Source organism: Mytilus trossulus, chromosome 11 (genome assembly GCF_036588685.1).
Source record: "Mytilus trossulus isolate FHL-02 chromosome 11, PNRI_Mtr1.1.1.hap1, whole genome shotgun sequence".
Taxonomy (NCBI): Eukaryota; Metazoa; Mollusca; class Bivalvia; order Mytilida; family Mytilidae; genus Mytilus; species Mytilus trossulus.
Genome location: NC_086383.1, coordinates 42,311,909 through 42,327,045, shown reverse-complemented (window position 1 = coordinate 42,327,045; position 15,137 = coordinate 42,311,909). Strand labels below are relative to the sequence as shown.

At 32.6% G+C, this 15,137-nt stretch overlaps 1 protein-coding gene across 2 annotated transcripts; it reads left to right on the top strand.

Moving 5' to 3' along the window:
- The first annotated feature begins 4,955 nt into the window (after positions 1 to 4,955).
- LOC134691139 (uncharacterized) lies at positions 4,956 to 11,385 on the top strand. 2 transcript variants are annotated; one of them, XM_063551423.1, is made up of 3 exons: positions 4,956 to 5,026; positions 7,402 to 7,903; positions 10,621 to 11,385. In XM_063551423.1, exons 2-3 carry the CDS (start codon positions 7,424 to 7,426, stop codon positions 11,188 to 11,190), a joined length of 1,050 nt encoding a protein of 349 aa, XP_063407493.1. In that variant the 5' UTR covers positions 4,956 to 5,026; positions 7,402 to 7,423; the 3' UTR covers positions 11,191 to 11,385. The 2 variants fall into 2 exon arrangements, with proteins under 2 accessions (XP_063407493.1, XP_063407492.1); XM_063551422.1 differs by lacking the exon at positions 4,956 to 5,026 and adding an exon at positions 5,068 to 5,221.
- The last annotated feature ends 3,752 nt before the right edge of the window (positions 11,386 to 15,137 follow it).

Below are 15,137 nucleotides of genomic sequence, written 5' to 3'. Positions count from 1 at the left end.
TGTATATTTACATTCACAATAAAATAAATAGAATGTTCACAAATATTTCTAAACGAAGAGCCTCTATCATCTTCAATAACACAGGGGAATTGAAAAATTGTAGAAAAAATATTTGGATATCTAGAGCAAGGTCAACTCGATCATGTCCATACAATTTCTACAGATTTTTGACTTGAATGCTTCACAATCGTTTCTTTGTAGTAAACTCACCAATTTGATTTATAACTCCATTCTGTAATAAGTAATAATTGTGTCTTTTTAGTTTTAGGCTTACGGTAGATAGAAGGTATCATAAATAGTTAAAAGGTGACAATTTTGGCATACCGGCAGTCGTTATCCAATGAATACATGGATTACACTGAAATCTTCATTAAATTGAGTCCCCATAAGATACATACATGTGTATGATTGGATAGTAACGACTATCCGCTGGTGATGATATCGAAGGGATTACATGAACAGGTGAACAAACAAAACATGATTTAGTCTGTAATTTCGCCCTTCAAATGAAAACTAATGTTGTTATCGAGATCTGAAAGATGAATGTTTTTGTAAAACACGCATTCAGAACTGAATCCGATAGCTTAGAGAAATGCGCAAAGGAATTAGCCTTATCAATGATAAATTAAGTTCGAATATTTCCTTTATGTATAAATAGTAAATATAAAAGCCTATTTTAGTAGACAGTTATTTAATGAAATCAACATACATTTTGCTAAAATGATTACACTCAAAATCAAAATAATGTAATGAGATAAGACTTGCCAGTTGTTTCTTTATCAACAGTACTATTTCTGTCAGAAACAACAAAGGAGTATAATAGTACAACCAAAGGTAAGATTTTTTACAGTTTGAGAAAACCCAGTAAACTCATCAAAGATACCAGCGGCCAGATGTACTTAGCCGGGATTGGTTAATTGAAAATGTAATGGTAATTTAGTGTAATGCATTACAATTTTCCATGCAATTGAATGTAATGTGTAATTGAACATTTTTTAAATTACTAGTAATTTAATAAATTACTGTAATTGTACTTTTTTCGCGGGTACTTATTTTCGCGAATTGCGTATTTCAAACAAGTTTGCGGGTATTTATTTCCGCGATATTTCTCGAAAATGAAAACAAATTAATTTTTACAGTTATAATTATTGCCTCGTGTGTACATCGGAACTGTATTTAAAGTAAAAGCGTAAATAGCTGTCGTGTATACTGTATTAAAGTAAATGCTTAAATAGCCGTCGGGTAAAATATTTGTAGTAAGAGTACCGATAAAAGTGAACTGAGTTCAATTTTAATTTATTTGTTTTTCATTCTTCATTTGTAATTCAACATGTTAAAAAGTTGGTCAAATCGGGAGAAAGGCAAGCCTCCTATTCGTCCGTTTCTGCCCGATCCTCGTAATGACTCTACGCCAGAGAAGGCTGAAATGGTTGTGTCAGCTAATGAAAACGTAGATAAAACTATGACAGCTTCTTCAAGTAAAAAACGCAAACGTGGCAAATACAATCATTATGAGAGTGAGCAAAAGCTGAAAATGGCAAAATACGAATGTGAGCATGGTGTTTTGAAAGCAGTAAGGCGTTTTAGTTAATAGACAGGGAAATCCATCAATGAATCTACAATACGAATTCTTAAAAAGGGATACTTGCTAAAACTGAAAACCCAATCGTTTGACTCTGATACAGAAATATCACTTGAAAGTCAAAGACGTTGACAGCCACTGATTCTCGGAAAATACGATGCCGAAGTTCAGGAACACATACGAAATTTACGACTAGCTGGTGGTATTGTTAATCGTCCAATTCTTGTGGTCGCTGCGCGAGGCATTATAATGGCTAAAGACCGCCAGCTGCTACATGAATTCGGAGGATCCATTGAACTCTATTATTCTTGGGCTCAGTCATTTTTCCGGCGCACTGGATACGTACAAAGGAAAGATACATAAGCAGCACGTAAAATCCTAGATTATTTTGAAAAACAAAAGGAGGAATTTTTAACGGCTATAAAGATACAAGTTCAGAAAGATAACATTCCGAGTGAGCTAATCATAAACTTTGACAAGACAAATGTATATATTATACCTGTTGGTGACTATACTTTAGAGGAAGAAGGTAGCAAACAAGTGTCTATTATGGGTCTCGAAGACAAGCGACAGATTACAGTTTTATTGGGTGAAAAATTGAATGGGAAATTTATATCGCCAAAAGTGATTACCAAGGCAAAAACTAGTCGATGTCATCCTAACTTTAAGTTCCCTAAAAAAATAGAACATTACGCAGTCAGAAAATCATTGGTCAAATGAAACGACCATGCTCGAGTATGCTGACAAAGTTCTTATTCCGTACGTTGAGTCCGTCCGTGATAAATTGCCATTATCCAAAGTAAAACAACCGGCTTTGTGTATTTTCGATGTTTTCCGTGCTCACAGAGTTGAATCATTCATGACTAAGTTAAGTGAGAATAACATTCGCCCTCGTAACGTACCAGCATCTTGAACAAGCGAGTCACAACCACTGGACGTTTCAGGAAATGATGAGTTCAAACATGTGGTGAAATCTAAGTTCACTGAATGGTACTCTGATCAAATCATGACTGGGATTAAAGCCGGCAAAAAAGTAAATGACATTAAAGTCGACTTAAAACATCTACTTTAAAACCACTACACGCTGGATGGTTAGTGCATGCATTTCAGAATGTTAAAGATGAGAGTTTGAAAAGAGGTTAGGTTAAGACCGGTATTGCTCGAGTCGCACTCGGTAAATGACAAACTGTAGTAACTTTAGTTATTTGTAAATAATCTTCGTGTGTATTTATTTGTGCTTGTTTAATTTTCATAAAATCGACTTATAATTACAATTTTGTTCGTTATCAAATGATTACAGTAAAGCTTTCAAGAACATTGTCTGCTACTATACACACATGTTTGTAAATCAATCAATAACAACAACTATAGAAAGTCATATGGTTCAAGGTAATCTCGAGTCATTATTGTTTCTTTGATCTTTAATTGGTTTTTACTTGTCACCTGTTGATATTAATCTAGTTTATTTATTTATCGGATTAACAGGGTTGTAAACATGTCATGTCATCGTTGTAAGGTCAAGTTTACATGCATTGATGAACAGTAAGTTCTCATTTAAAGGGGCACTAGCTGTCAAATTCATGGTCACCGATTTGACTCAAATTCTCATATTTGATTTATAACAATGTAAAACATTTATCCAAACTACCAAAAGTCTAAAATAAACAGTATACAGAGCATGGTGTAGATAATATGTAGGTTCGTTTCGTGTGTTTGTTAGCCCAGACGCCATCTAATTAACTATTGATTTGACCTCTGATGACCATTTAAGCGATGTAAACATAAATAACGATATGAATAGATTAAACCAACACGTGCAATTGGATTTTTATAGGTCTGTTTGATTTTATCTTACAGATTAAAAAAATATGTTTATCATTGTTTTTAACCATATAAGAATGATTTTATATAGATCGAATCAGTAATCAAATGATTTACCGTAGTTTCACTTTCATTGTTGACATTCTTTTTCTTTAAATAACCTGTACACGTATAATGCATGCATTGTCAATCTCTAGCTAGGGGTTAAATTGAAGTTCACATGAATACGGATTTCATGAGGTCGACTAATTCACTTGCAAGTGAATGAGTAATTATCAATGTTTCTTCGCTTAATTTGACAAAATTGAACCAATTTGGCTGCTAAAAGCGAATTATTATTTCACTATTTCACTTTAATTATTGATTGAACAAAAAACATCTTACTTAAGATTTTTTTATATAACTCGTAGCTAGTGCCCTTTAAAAAGTTGGATTTTAATTCGCGTGTATTTATTTTCGCGATAGTAAACCAACCGTGAGGTTCGTGAACAAATATTAGCACCGCGAAAATAAGTACAGTTACAGTACATTTGAAAGGAGTAGGTCCAGTAAGACCCCTTTTTGGCAGTTTTACAAAATTGTTAAAGTGTAAACTTTTAGCTTTTAATTGGAAAGTAGAATACTTCTGCTACATAAATATGGGCTGTTTTTGACAATACAATGCACATATATCGGGTACTAGCATCATCAAGTCATGCTAAATTACTGAAATCCTCGAAATGTTTGGATTTTGGTAAATTTTTAGACGGTTTCCATTTGAAATGTAACTGGCCGAATGTTTGTTCATTCTTAATATTTAAATATAAGTTGTATTGGGTGATAAAACATAACATATATAAAGGTTGGGAATAAACACGGATGCGGCCACTTTCATTTTTGACAAAAACTTTCTGAAAAGTGGCATATTTGATAGATTTTTTATATTTAAGCTTGAATTGGAGCGTTTTAGTGAATAAATCAGTTAAAATCTTTCATCTTTACTAATTGATTCGACTAAAGAAGACACTTAAGTGTTTAAAAAGTGTCCAAAATCTTTCTTCAGATGAACCTGAAATTTAAGGCCAAAATCGGCACTAACCGGACATACTCCTTTAAATTAGATATGTCTGACATCTTTGAAATACACATTACTCATCAATGATTTAAGAATAGGAACTTGTATATCGTGTATTCATTCATATCACACATAGCATATATAAAACAAAGACAATCTTCGTCTGAACGAACGTTACAACAAGGAGTTCTTGACGATGTGAAACGTAAATCTCACTGCAAGCAAAATTCAGTCGTGGTATAATTATCTTGCTGGTATTACATTTATTTATTTTTTTCAAAATAAAACAATACAACTTTTCTTTCTGACATAATTATGAATTTAACATTAGTTCAAGGACTGTAAATGTCAATATCCTGTTTGTGATAACGATATTTTATACATGTTTATTTCCTTACTACAAAATAAACTACATGTAAATATAATTATATAGATATAAATGTGTCAAAAAATGAAAACTCTATCAATGATTAGGAATATATTTCCTCTCGGTACAAAGATTAAACAGTAAAGTACTTTTAAGTATAAGGCGTTTGAGTGCAATCAACATACATTTTCTGAAAATACTTGTAAGTGTTAAATTCAAAGTCAACATTATATAACATGTGTATAGTGTAGATAAATATTTGCAGTTGTGTGTTTACTTACTGACATTATATAACATGTGTTAAGTGTAGATAACCATTTGCAGTTGTGTGTTTACTTACTGACATTATATTCAGTTTATTATAAACGAAAGTAGGAGTGTTATAATAAATACACAGGTAAGTGTTTGTATAAAGAAACAATCTTTACGATGAGAAAACAACCTTACAACACAAACAGAAGAATGAGATATTTAAATGTTTAGAGTCAAGATAAGGCCTAACACCAGTACACAAATGTAGAACTGTATTATTACGTAGGTCACTGCTGAAAGAGTTTTAGCATTTGTATCATAACTTCGCATATCAATTTGAAACTTAAACATCAAAGTCTTATGTTAAGGATTGTTCGAACTTTTTTATTAACTTCTACCGAACAGCTAAGAACTGTGAATGTAGATATTTACTGCAGACGATGTGAATATCATGAATATAGACTAAACATGTTTAAATTGTGTTTTAAAGTTATAGAGAAAACAATTATGATACAGCATACAGCTTCTATAGCATTAGAAATCCCCCGGTTTTTTGTTTTGTTTCTGTTACGCAGTCTTAAATTGTCTATGTTGTGCTTTTCGGGTCGATGCCACTGCTTTGCGGACATTTTGTCCCCGAGGGAATCACCATTCCAGTAGTCATCACTTCGGTGTTGACATGCATATCATTTTATGGTCATGTTTAAAAACTAACTGTTTGCAAAAGTATAAAATATTCGAAATAATAAAGATTTTTCTTATCCCCAGCATAGACTATCTTAGCCGTATTTGGCACAACTTTTTTGGAATTGTGGGTCCTCAATGCTCTACAACTTTATTCTTGTTTGGCTTTTAAAACTTTTTCCATATTAGCGTCACTGACGAGTGTTATGTAGACGAAACACACGTCTGGCGTATCAAATTATAAGCCTGGTACTTTTGATAACTATTTATGTACTGTTGTTTGTCTGTTTTGTATTTTTCTTTTTTAGCCATGGCGTTGTCAGTTAATATTCAGCTTATGAGTTGAATGTCCCATTGGTATATATTTCTCTTTTATACAAACGTAAATCAAATCTAAACAGCGAGTGCAGACAGGTTGTTAATGTATTAGTCTATATACTTTTATATAACAGATGATGAACACAAGACTTCGTATTTGGTTATCTCATTCAAATTAAATCACAAAATTGTCTCGGGGCTTTTTTAGAACTTGACATGTGGTAAAAAGAAAGCTAATAGTTCACATTGGCCTTTTTTTTCCTTAAATGACTGTATTGTTATCTGTGTTGTTGTTGTGTAGCTTCGAACAATTACCATGCAGCACGCATCATTTTTCTATAATAGCAAAGATGTTTCATCGACATCAAATACCTTGTCTGACAAACAACCTTGTTATTAATTGCAGTGTCAATTAGTATCTTGTGGAGAGTTGTTTGAGGGGCATTCATACCACATCTTCTTTTTTATATAGATATTCTAAAATAAAAAGCACAATAACAAACAGTTAAGATATACAGAAGGGAAAATGAAATATTTCAGTCATTCCAAACTAAATGACTGAATCGAAATTTTACACGACATTGGTAAAATATTTGGAACAATGATGCACATAAATTGTAAGTGGATTTTTTTTTTTTTAATTTGTTTTCGGGACTTATCGCTACTTTTATGGCGCTATTGACTAACTCATTGCGGTTGGTTTTTTTTAAGTTATTGTAGCAACTATGACCATTAATATAAAAGAGGGGCAAAAGATACCAGAGGGACATTCAAACTCATAGATCGAAAATAAACAAACAGACAAATAATAGTACACAAAACACAACAGAGAAAACTAAATACTTAGCAACAAGAACCGGTGCTCAGCAAGGGTAAGCAGATCCTGCATCACATGGGCTATTCGTCGTGCTACTCATGTTATATATGGTGATTGCTGCAAAGGTGTACGGCATATATTATTTGACGAGACGTTTTAACATGATGTGTATGCTACTATTGACCCGGATATTAGCCAACAAATTAAAAACATGAAGGATAATTATGTCAACATTCTATTTTCAACAAAGGGCCAGTATCTTGATAATTTAAGAAAAACTGAAAATCTGGTAGTACATAACCATGATATTCCTATTTCCGCAAGGGTACATACTGAATACTACGCAACAGGTATCCCACTTTGAACCTTTTGGTGATCTCAGTTACTGCTTCCCATGATGTACGCGTCAATCTTAACTGCAGGTTTCAGTTACATTCAAGTTTTCTTACAGATTATTTCGATTGTTAAAGTTATTTTTTCCGTTTTTGTTTTCCATTTACTTGCAGGTGTATAAGATCACACATTACTATGGCAGATGGTAACTTTAGTGATAATAACAAACTCCTTCACCAAAACTGTCGAGACAACTGGCCTGTCTGGACATGCATTCTTGGCAATTTAAGCGGCATGTGTAGCACCACGCTATGGTTTATTGTTCTACTTCCACAAGTATGGAAGAACTTCCGCCGGAAATCAGTAAGAGGACTCAGTGTACTATGGGCAACATCAAATTTTACAGCATCTTTGATTAACTTATTCTTTGTATTCATATATGCCAAAATACCAATTTATGGACAAATAAGTTCGGTATATTGTCCTATTTTAGAATTCACACTTCTTGTGCAATTTTGGATTTATGGAAAGTACCAAAAGATACTGAAAATAATTTACCCTGCTGTTTGTGTTGTCACGTGGTCGGCTTTAATTGCTGTTGAACTGATATTCAAAGTGGAGAATTTTATAGAATATGTAGCAATTGTATTATGGTGCATAGAAACCTTTCCACAGGTAATATACACTTTTAATTTCGAGTGCACGCCTAGAGCAATATGAAACATTGGTAGGGATGTGAAGTCATAGCACCTGTTGTTGATGATCTTTTCAAAGATTAGGGGGTTAAATATAAATTTGGTATAATATATTTTAGGTGCACTAAAAAGAAACTATTTTTGCATATTATGCATACTACTGATTGATGTAGAATAAACATTTCCGTGATTTGGTTAGAATTTTAATATATTTGTGCAGCGTGATAAAATAATAAAACAATACAAATCAACCCATACAACGAAAATACTGCAGGTTTCATTCCCCAAAATCTATGTCTGAAATATAAACTCGATTTAGTACTTAAGAATATACCAATAAAAAATATTTTGAAGACAAAATCAATTCAATTTAATAGATATACATTGTAGGAAGATGTGGTATGAGTACCAATGAGACAACTCTCCATTCAAGTCACAATATATAAAAGTGAACTATTATAGCTCAAGGTACATTCTTCAACACGGAGCATTGGATCCTACAGAATAGCAAGCTATAAAGGGCCCCCAAAAAATACTTTTGTAAATCATTCAAACGGGCAAACCAGCGGTCTAATTTCTATTAAAAAAACGAGAAACGAGAAACATTTATGAACCACATCAACAAACGACAACTACTGCATATCAGATTACTGACTTGGGACAGGTGTTTTTCAATTTGTAGCACTCAATTGTCAGTGTATCTTTAACGTTTTGTGTTTATATATTCCTTCAGTATTCGCTTTATCTCTAGCACATGTTTTACCAGTGTTTTAAATGTTTCACGAGGTAAACGTTGAAAACTTTTAACTGTAATTATCAAAATCCTTTGCAATATCGGGTTTTCAATGATATGCAACTACATGTACGTACTTTATATAGCTCTTGATTTTTTTTCGAACCTCACTAGTCTTTTGTGGACAAAATGCGGATCTGGCGTAAACAATTTTAATTCCGGTATCTACGATGAATAATAAATTAAAAAAAACAACATATAAACCTCAAGTTCTTGTGCTTTTTATACTATTATCTCAAGTTTTTTGCAATTTCAGACAATTTGTTATTCATGTTATTTAGGAACGCGAAATCGATAACACAAAATACGTTGAAGATTTGGTTTTGCAGTATTTCTTATTATTGTTGAGGAAAGCCGAATGTCATAACATAGAAACATGAATCAATTAAGAAATGTCTGTCGTCAGTTCTTCGATCAAGAATCTTATAATTTTTCTATTTCCTTGGCATTTTTGATTTGATAATTCATCATTCTTTATTAAGGAACAGACATGAAATTAGGTCAATTTACAACCAATCAATTTTCTTTTGGATTGCCTTAATATGATATCAGTGCATCTTAATACTTTAAAGGGAGTGCTGAACTAATTTACACATGATATATCGTCAGAGGCATTGATTTTTGCATTCACTTTTGGTTATTAGGAATTTAAGATAAAATATTCACACTCTATATCGAATGGAATGACGTCGTTAGTAGTTCAGTATCTTAATGCAATTGTATTCTAAAATATTCAGCTGTGCTACTTATATTTAGAAAATAACTAGGGCAATCGGAAAATTACAATTTTAAAGTCTTAATTCCTTTTTACCATTAAAATATCCAATTTTCGAGCAGAATTCACAAATTAGGAGGAATAACTTAAGTAGGACCGTTTTTAAAAGAACACGTTCAATTAAAGGTGTGATATACTATATAAAAAAACATGCACTTTTTCACTTTTAACGTTAATATTGTTCCATATTAAGATCGAAATTATTTTGTTAGCTGGTACAAAACAAAAGAAGAAGAACAATCAACGCAATACAAAATATAATACAATATTGTGAGACGAACAATTGTATTGTTCAACTTGTTTAAAATATCATACTTTGGTCCCTCGTGAACTTTGTCAATCATACCTCATCTCATTGTTCATAATCCTACTGTAAAAAGTGGGAAAAGAAAAGAAGCGACAACAATTTTTCATTATGCATTTAAAACAAAAATGTTTTGTTTTGGAGTTATATAGCTCTAGGGGTAACTTTTCTGTAGTTATTCGGAAATAAAGCCTAAGGACCTTTTATATATTTACTAAAGTATGACCACTCCTCGTTCCATATTGAGTAACAACAGTTATGTGCTGTTCTGATAATAGAAAATATTTGAACTCATTTCTGGTCTGATTTTTATTCCTGGTACAACTTTTTCTACAATGAAATAGTATTTCGATCAACAATACAGCTGTTCTTTTAAATCATTTTGTATGTGAAAAAGTTGCAATACAATGAAGATATACTAGATTTTATATAAACAGAGATAGATTAATTGACATTGAAATATTAAAAACTGTACGATTTCTGTTCACCTCGATTACTTGTTGCGTAAAAACGTCAACTGGACTTATTACCATAACAACAAGATCTTTGGCAGATGACAAAAACAAGCCACGCTTTCGTCAAAATATGAGACATTCATGTATTGGTTACGCCTGATCCATAGGATACAGGCATATAAACAGTACATCAGAATTTTGTTAAACAGTTAGATAATGAACTTCAAATTTTTAACGAATAACATATTTTCATAAGGCTTAGTATACAGAGATCGACAAAACCACGAAATCAAATATCCACGAATATGAAAATTTAAGAGAAATACACGAAAATAAATGAATCCACAGTAAACTGTATGTTTTTTTGTAGGTGTTACTGAACATGAGGCTACAGTCAACCAGTGGTCAAGCGACCGGTTCAGTTGTTATAGCTATGGTAGGAAAGACGACCGACTTTCTCGCCAACAACATCCTTGTCATGCCTATTCAGTATGTCATCATGTGCTATTTTTCAAGCAGTGTAGCATATGTCAACGGTTTCCAAGTAGCTTGGTACTATGGGAACGAGGCTCCTCCTAAAGAATCGGACCAAACAAAGACAAAAGAGTCCAGTTATCAAACCAAGGAAAGGAATGTGGTTGGTAGTGAAATGACGTCATCATATTCAATGAACAATGATTTTCCATCAGCGGTATCTTCATCCCAAACAAAATTGACAACTAATATTCCGGACGGGCTTAGAAACGCTAAGATTATTTTTGTTGTTAGATGGGTTTCTATGGCAATAATAAGCTGTCTACTGCTGATGTGCGTGATAGGATTCACCCTGAATATAGAATCCTTTCTTGGATTGCTAGGACCAACGACAATAGGACTTGTTCTTATTATTGCTCATGTGTATTTCACCTACTTTAAAAGGTCACATTATGCCCTGTCTTGACAAATCAATTTATATCAGTCTTTGTGGAAAAAGGCTTTATTTTCTGTATTTTAAGCAAATGTGTTTATTTGTTGTGGGATGGTGCTTTTGTTTGCTTAATCGACACTTTAAAAAAAATATTTCGCCTTGCTCGTCATAATTTAATGCGTTTATTTGCAAAATGTATAAGTGTAAATAAAAACATTATAAATTTGATTGCCCCTAGTAACTTCAATATAACAATGAGTAAATACAATTAAATGCCACGATTTAAATGTCTGATGAAACTGTCGATTGTGATGGTACGTTATCTTTCGTCTAGAGATATTTGCTGCATACTAAATTCAAACAAATAAAACACACATGTTTATTAATAAAAAATACAAGGATGCGGTATGTTCGATAATAAGAAACTATCCAACTACTACCAAAGAAAAAATGTTGTTGAAGTAAATAGCTATAGGTCACTCTCGGGCATTAGCAATCAGTAACACTTATACTGTAGCATCATATTAAAGGTTTCGAATTAAAAATGTAAAAGAATTCAAACCTTTGAAAAAAGTCTCTATTCGTATACAAATATGATAAACAAAACATACAATAACTTTAACATATAGGTTTCCAAATAGGGACAGGCACATATATAGATTGGTGGGTTTAAACATCTGTTTACATGGTACAGTAGTGTACTCGCACAACATTTGAATTGATTGACGGTTTGATCATGCATGGTATCTTTAAAAGTGATATATAAAAAACATTTGTCTAAACAAGACAAACCTGTCATCATATTACGTAAACGAAATAATCACTAGAACCAAGAAAAAAGTACAATTCGATGAGCATGATGTAGGTAAAAATTACAACAACAAAAATACCGAACTCCGAAGGAAATTCACAACGGGAAGTCCGTATTTAAATGGCAAAATCAAAAGTCCAAAGATATCAATCGAATGGAAAACAACTGTCATATTCCTGACTAAGTACAGCACTGCTCCATGCAAATCATGAAGGATCAAGCCTGACCTTATATCTACCTAAGTCTCTCACATGCATGACATTCTCAAAATTACGTTATAAGGTATCCAAATTTCCTAATTCCGCACGGAATTCTTTTTAATGATGTTGTCAGGTACTTAATGATGACTAAAACGACATATTTAATCCTTATTTCAGGCTATGAATACCAAAAGAATATGACTCAATTCCAACCTGATGATAACTTAAATTCTTCTTACTTACTTAACACCAACACACCATATACAAACGAAAACTACATCTGGCTTGATGGTTGTTTAACACTGATACACCAAATATTTCACAAATAAATGAATTCAGGATGAACTACTATTATAAAAAGTGGCTACTAACTTGAAAATACAATCCTGTTCCCTTTTCACAAGTGTGACCTACCGAATTTGAATATTTACCTGGTAATAACATGGGCAACACGACAGGTGCCACGTGTTGGGCAGAATCTGTTTACCCTGTCGGAGCGGTGCAAAATTTTGGTGGGGTTCGTGTTGGTTAGTCTTTAGTTTTCGATATTGTGTCTTGTGTACTATTATTTGTCTGTTTGCCTTTTTCCTTTTTAGCCATGGCGTTGTCAATTTTTTTTTCGATCTATGAGTTTGAATGTCCCTCTGGTATCTTCTTTTTTAAATCACACAAACAAAATCATGTTAATGCAAAATAATCACACAATTAACCATTCTGGATTGTGTTTTGCTGAAGGAACTTCTGAACATTAAATCAAGCTGGTAATTATCTTTGTTTATAGATAAAAAGTTAATTAATTCAAATTTATAAGTATATAGGGTATAATTTGAATCAGAATAATACTCGCACATGTCAAAAAATCTGCTTCAATGCACAACTTTATAGAATATTTGGTTTTCATTGTTTTTCAACCAAATCATTTTTAACGAATTTCAAATGTTTAGATATGGATACCACTAGAAAGTCACAAAAGTACTTCAATTTCATTTCAGATATTCCTGAAATAGAAGTACTTTAGATGGTGTTGTATCCCATAGTTTTTTGTTTGTCCTTAGCCATTTATTTTATTCGTTTAATTTATCCAATTTTATAGACTTTGGGCAATGAAGAGATAGACATATTGTATAGTCAGCCATCTTTTTGTTGAAGAATGTATAGTGCCCTTTATATATCGTTTAGATAGTTTTTTTGTTGGGTTGCTGTATCATTCGCGTATAACAACCCGCATATCCTTTTATTTTTTAAATTGGCATAATATGGATCAAAATAAATCCGCAGGTGTATAGTTTACTAGAACACAATGTTTTAACAATTGACTAGCTGCTACGTTTTGTAACTTAAGATACACGTCTTTTACCAAATTTGGCTACAAGGCTTCTTTTTTGTCAATAAGTAAATTGTGTAACTTTTTATTTTAACAACTGCGCCCTAACAAACTGACAAAATTAAGGTGAAACAAATATTTGATTTTGCCTAAACCATGACAAATTTAGACATTTTCAGAACAAATAAACATATAAAATTATTCTTCATTTAAGAAATATGAATTACAAGAACTCATAACAAAGATACTAATAAGAAGTTTTACTTACTAATTTGATTAAAGTGTAATGCCATTGCTCGGAGGAATAAAAGACTGATATTGAATTAACATTAAACTAAGGTATATGAAATCTTATTGCACGTTGATCGTTCCTAACGGTTCTTACATATACATACTCAAAACTAAAAACATGACTTGAATGTTATTGTCTATTTTTTTTAAACACAGCAATCAGTCCGGAATACTTAAATGTTTATTATTAACTAGATATTTAATAAGGCATTTGTCAACATCAGAATCAGAAATTGAAATATAGCGACAAGTGTCCGTATGAAACCCAATCTTGCTTTGTGATATCAAAAATACTCTCTGACACTCGCACATAACGTAACTTTTACATTATCTAGCACCTGGAAACTAACACACAATGATACAAAACAAGATATATACCTACATTTAAATCCTTCTTTCATGTCATACCGAAGTACGAAAAACACCAGTGTAACATTTAACTATCCGTAGTTCAGTTAATGTGATGGATTTATTCAATAGGTCTCTTCGTCGGCCGTTGAGCCATGGACATCGCCGTTTTCTAGACTGAACTCTCTATTGAAAGCGATTGAAGAATGCCACACTACAGATAGTCGATATACGAAGTATAAAATAGTTGCCATGGTGATGGATATTGCTAACCATAGATTATTCTGACCCGTTTTTGAACATTTGGAGGAACTGCAAAAACGTTCATTCTTCATCTTGAAGTTCATAAACAAGGGTATTTATGCTATAAATATAAGTAATATTCTTCACCATAAAAGAGTAAAAAGCACCATCTTTTTTACTTTAAGGATCAATCTTCTCCTATAGTATCGTATTCCTTCACCAACCCTGTTGCATCTCAATATTTTAATAACAAAAACGTGTTGCAGAATCTAAATATTGATGACTTCAAAACTAAACCACCTGATAGTGCCTGTTCACATTCCCATTTCGTGTATAATCCTGCTGGCCATGTAATTTCTGGAGACATAGTCAATAACTACAAGTTGAGACACCTTTTGTCCAAGGGTCCGAAATACAGAGAGCCACAGCCAATCAATTGGAAGCAGAACTTCAAACTACTAATGGATTCTGTTGAGGGTTATGCAAAAGACTGGGCAAAAAGAGAAAAGGTTGAGGTTGACACTCTTTCGGAGTGGGTAAAATCAGTGAGATCATTGATTCAGATAAGAGTTAGTAAGCTTCAAGGGTCAATGAGCACCAAAGCTCCTTCCATCTTTAAAGACCCTCAAGGTAATAGAGGTTGTTGTTCCAGCTGACAAAGCCTCAAACAATATTGTTTTTGTTTGCAAGAAACACTACATTGACTGCCTGATTAAGGAACTGGGGATAAATAACACACTTGGAAATCCTACATATACACCAA

Excerpts from the sequence above, each read along its gene's own strand:
- LOC134691139 (XM_063551423.1), top strand. The coding sequence starts at position 7,424 with ATGGCAGATGGTAACTTTAGTGATAATAACAAACTCCTTCACCAAAAC. Across the intron at positions 7,904-10,620 it reads GCATAGAAACCTTTCCACAG|GTGTTACTGAACATGAGGCT; the intron begins GTAATATACACT and ends GTTTTTTTGTAG.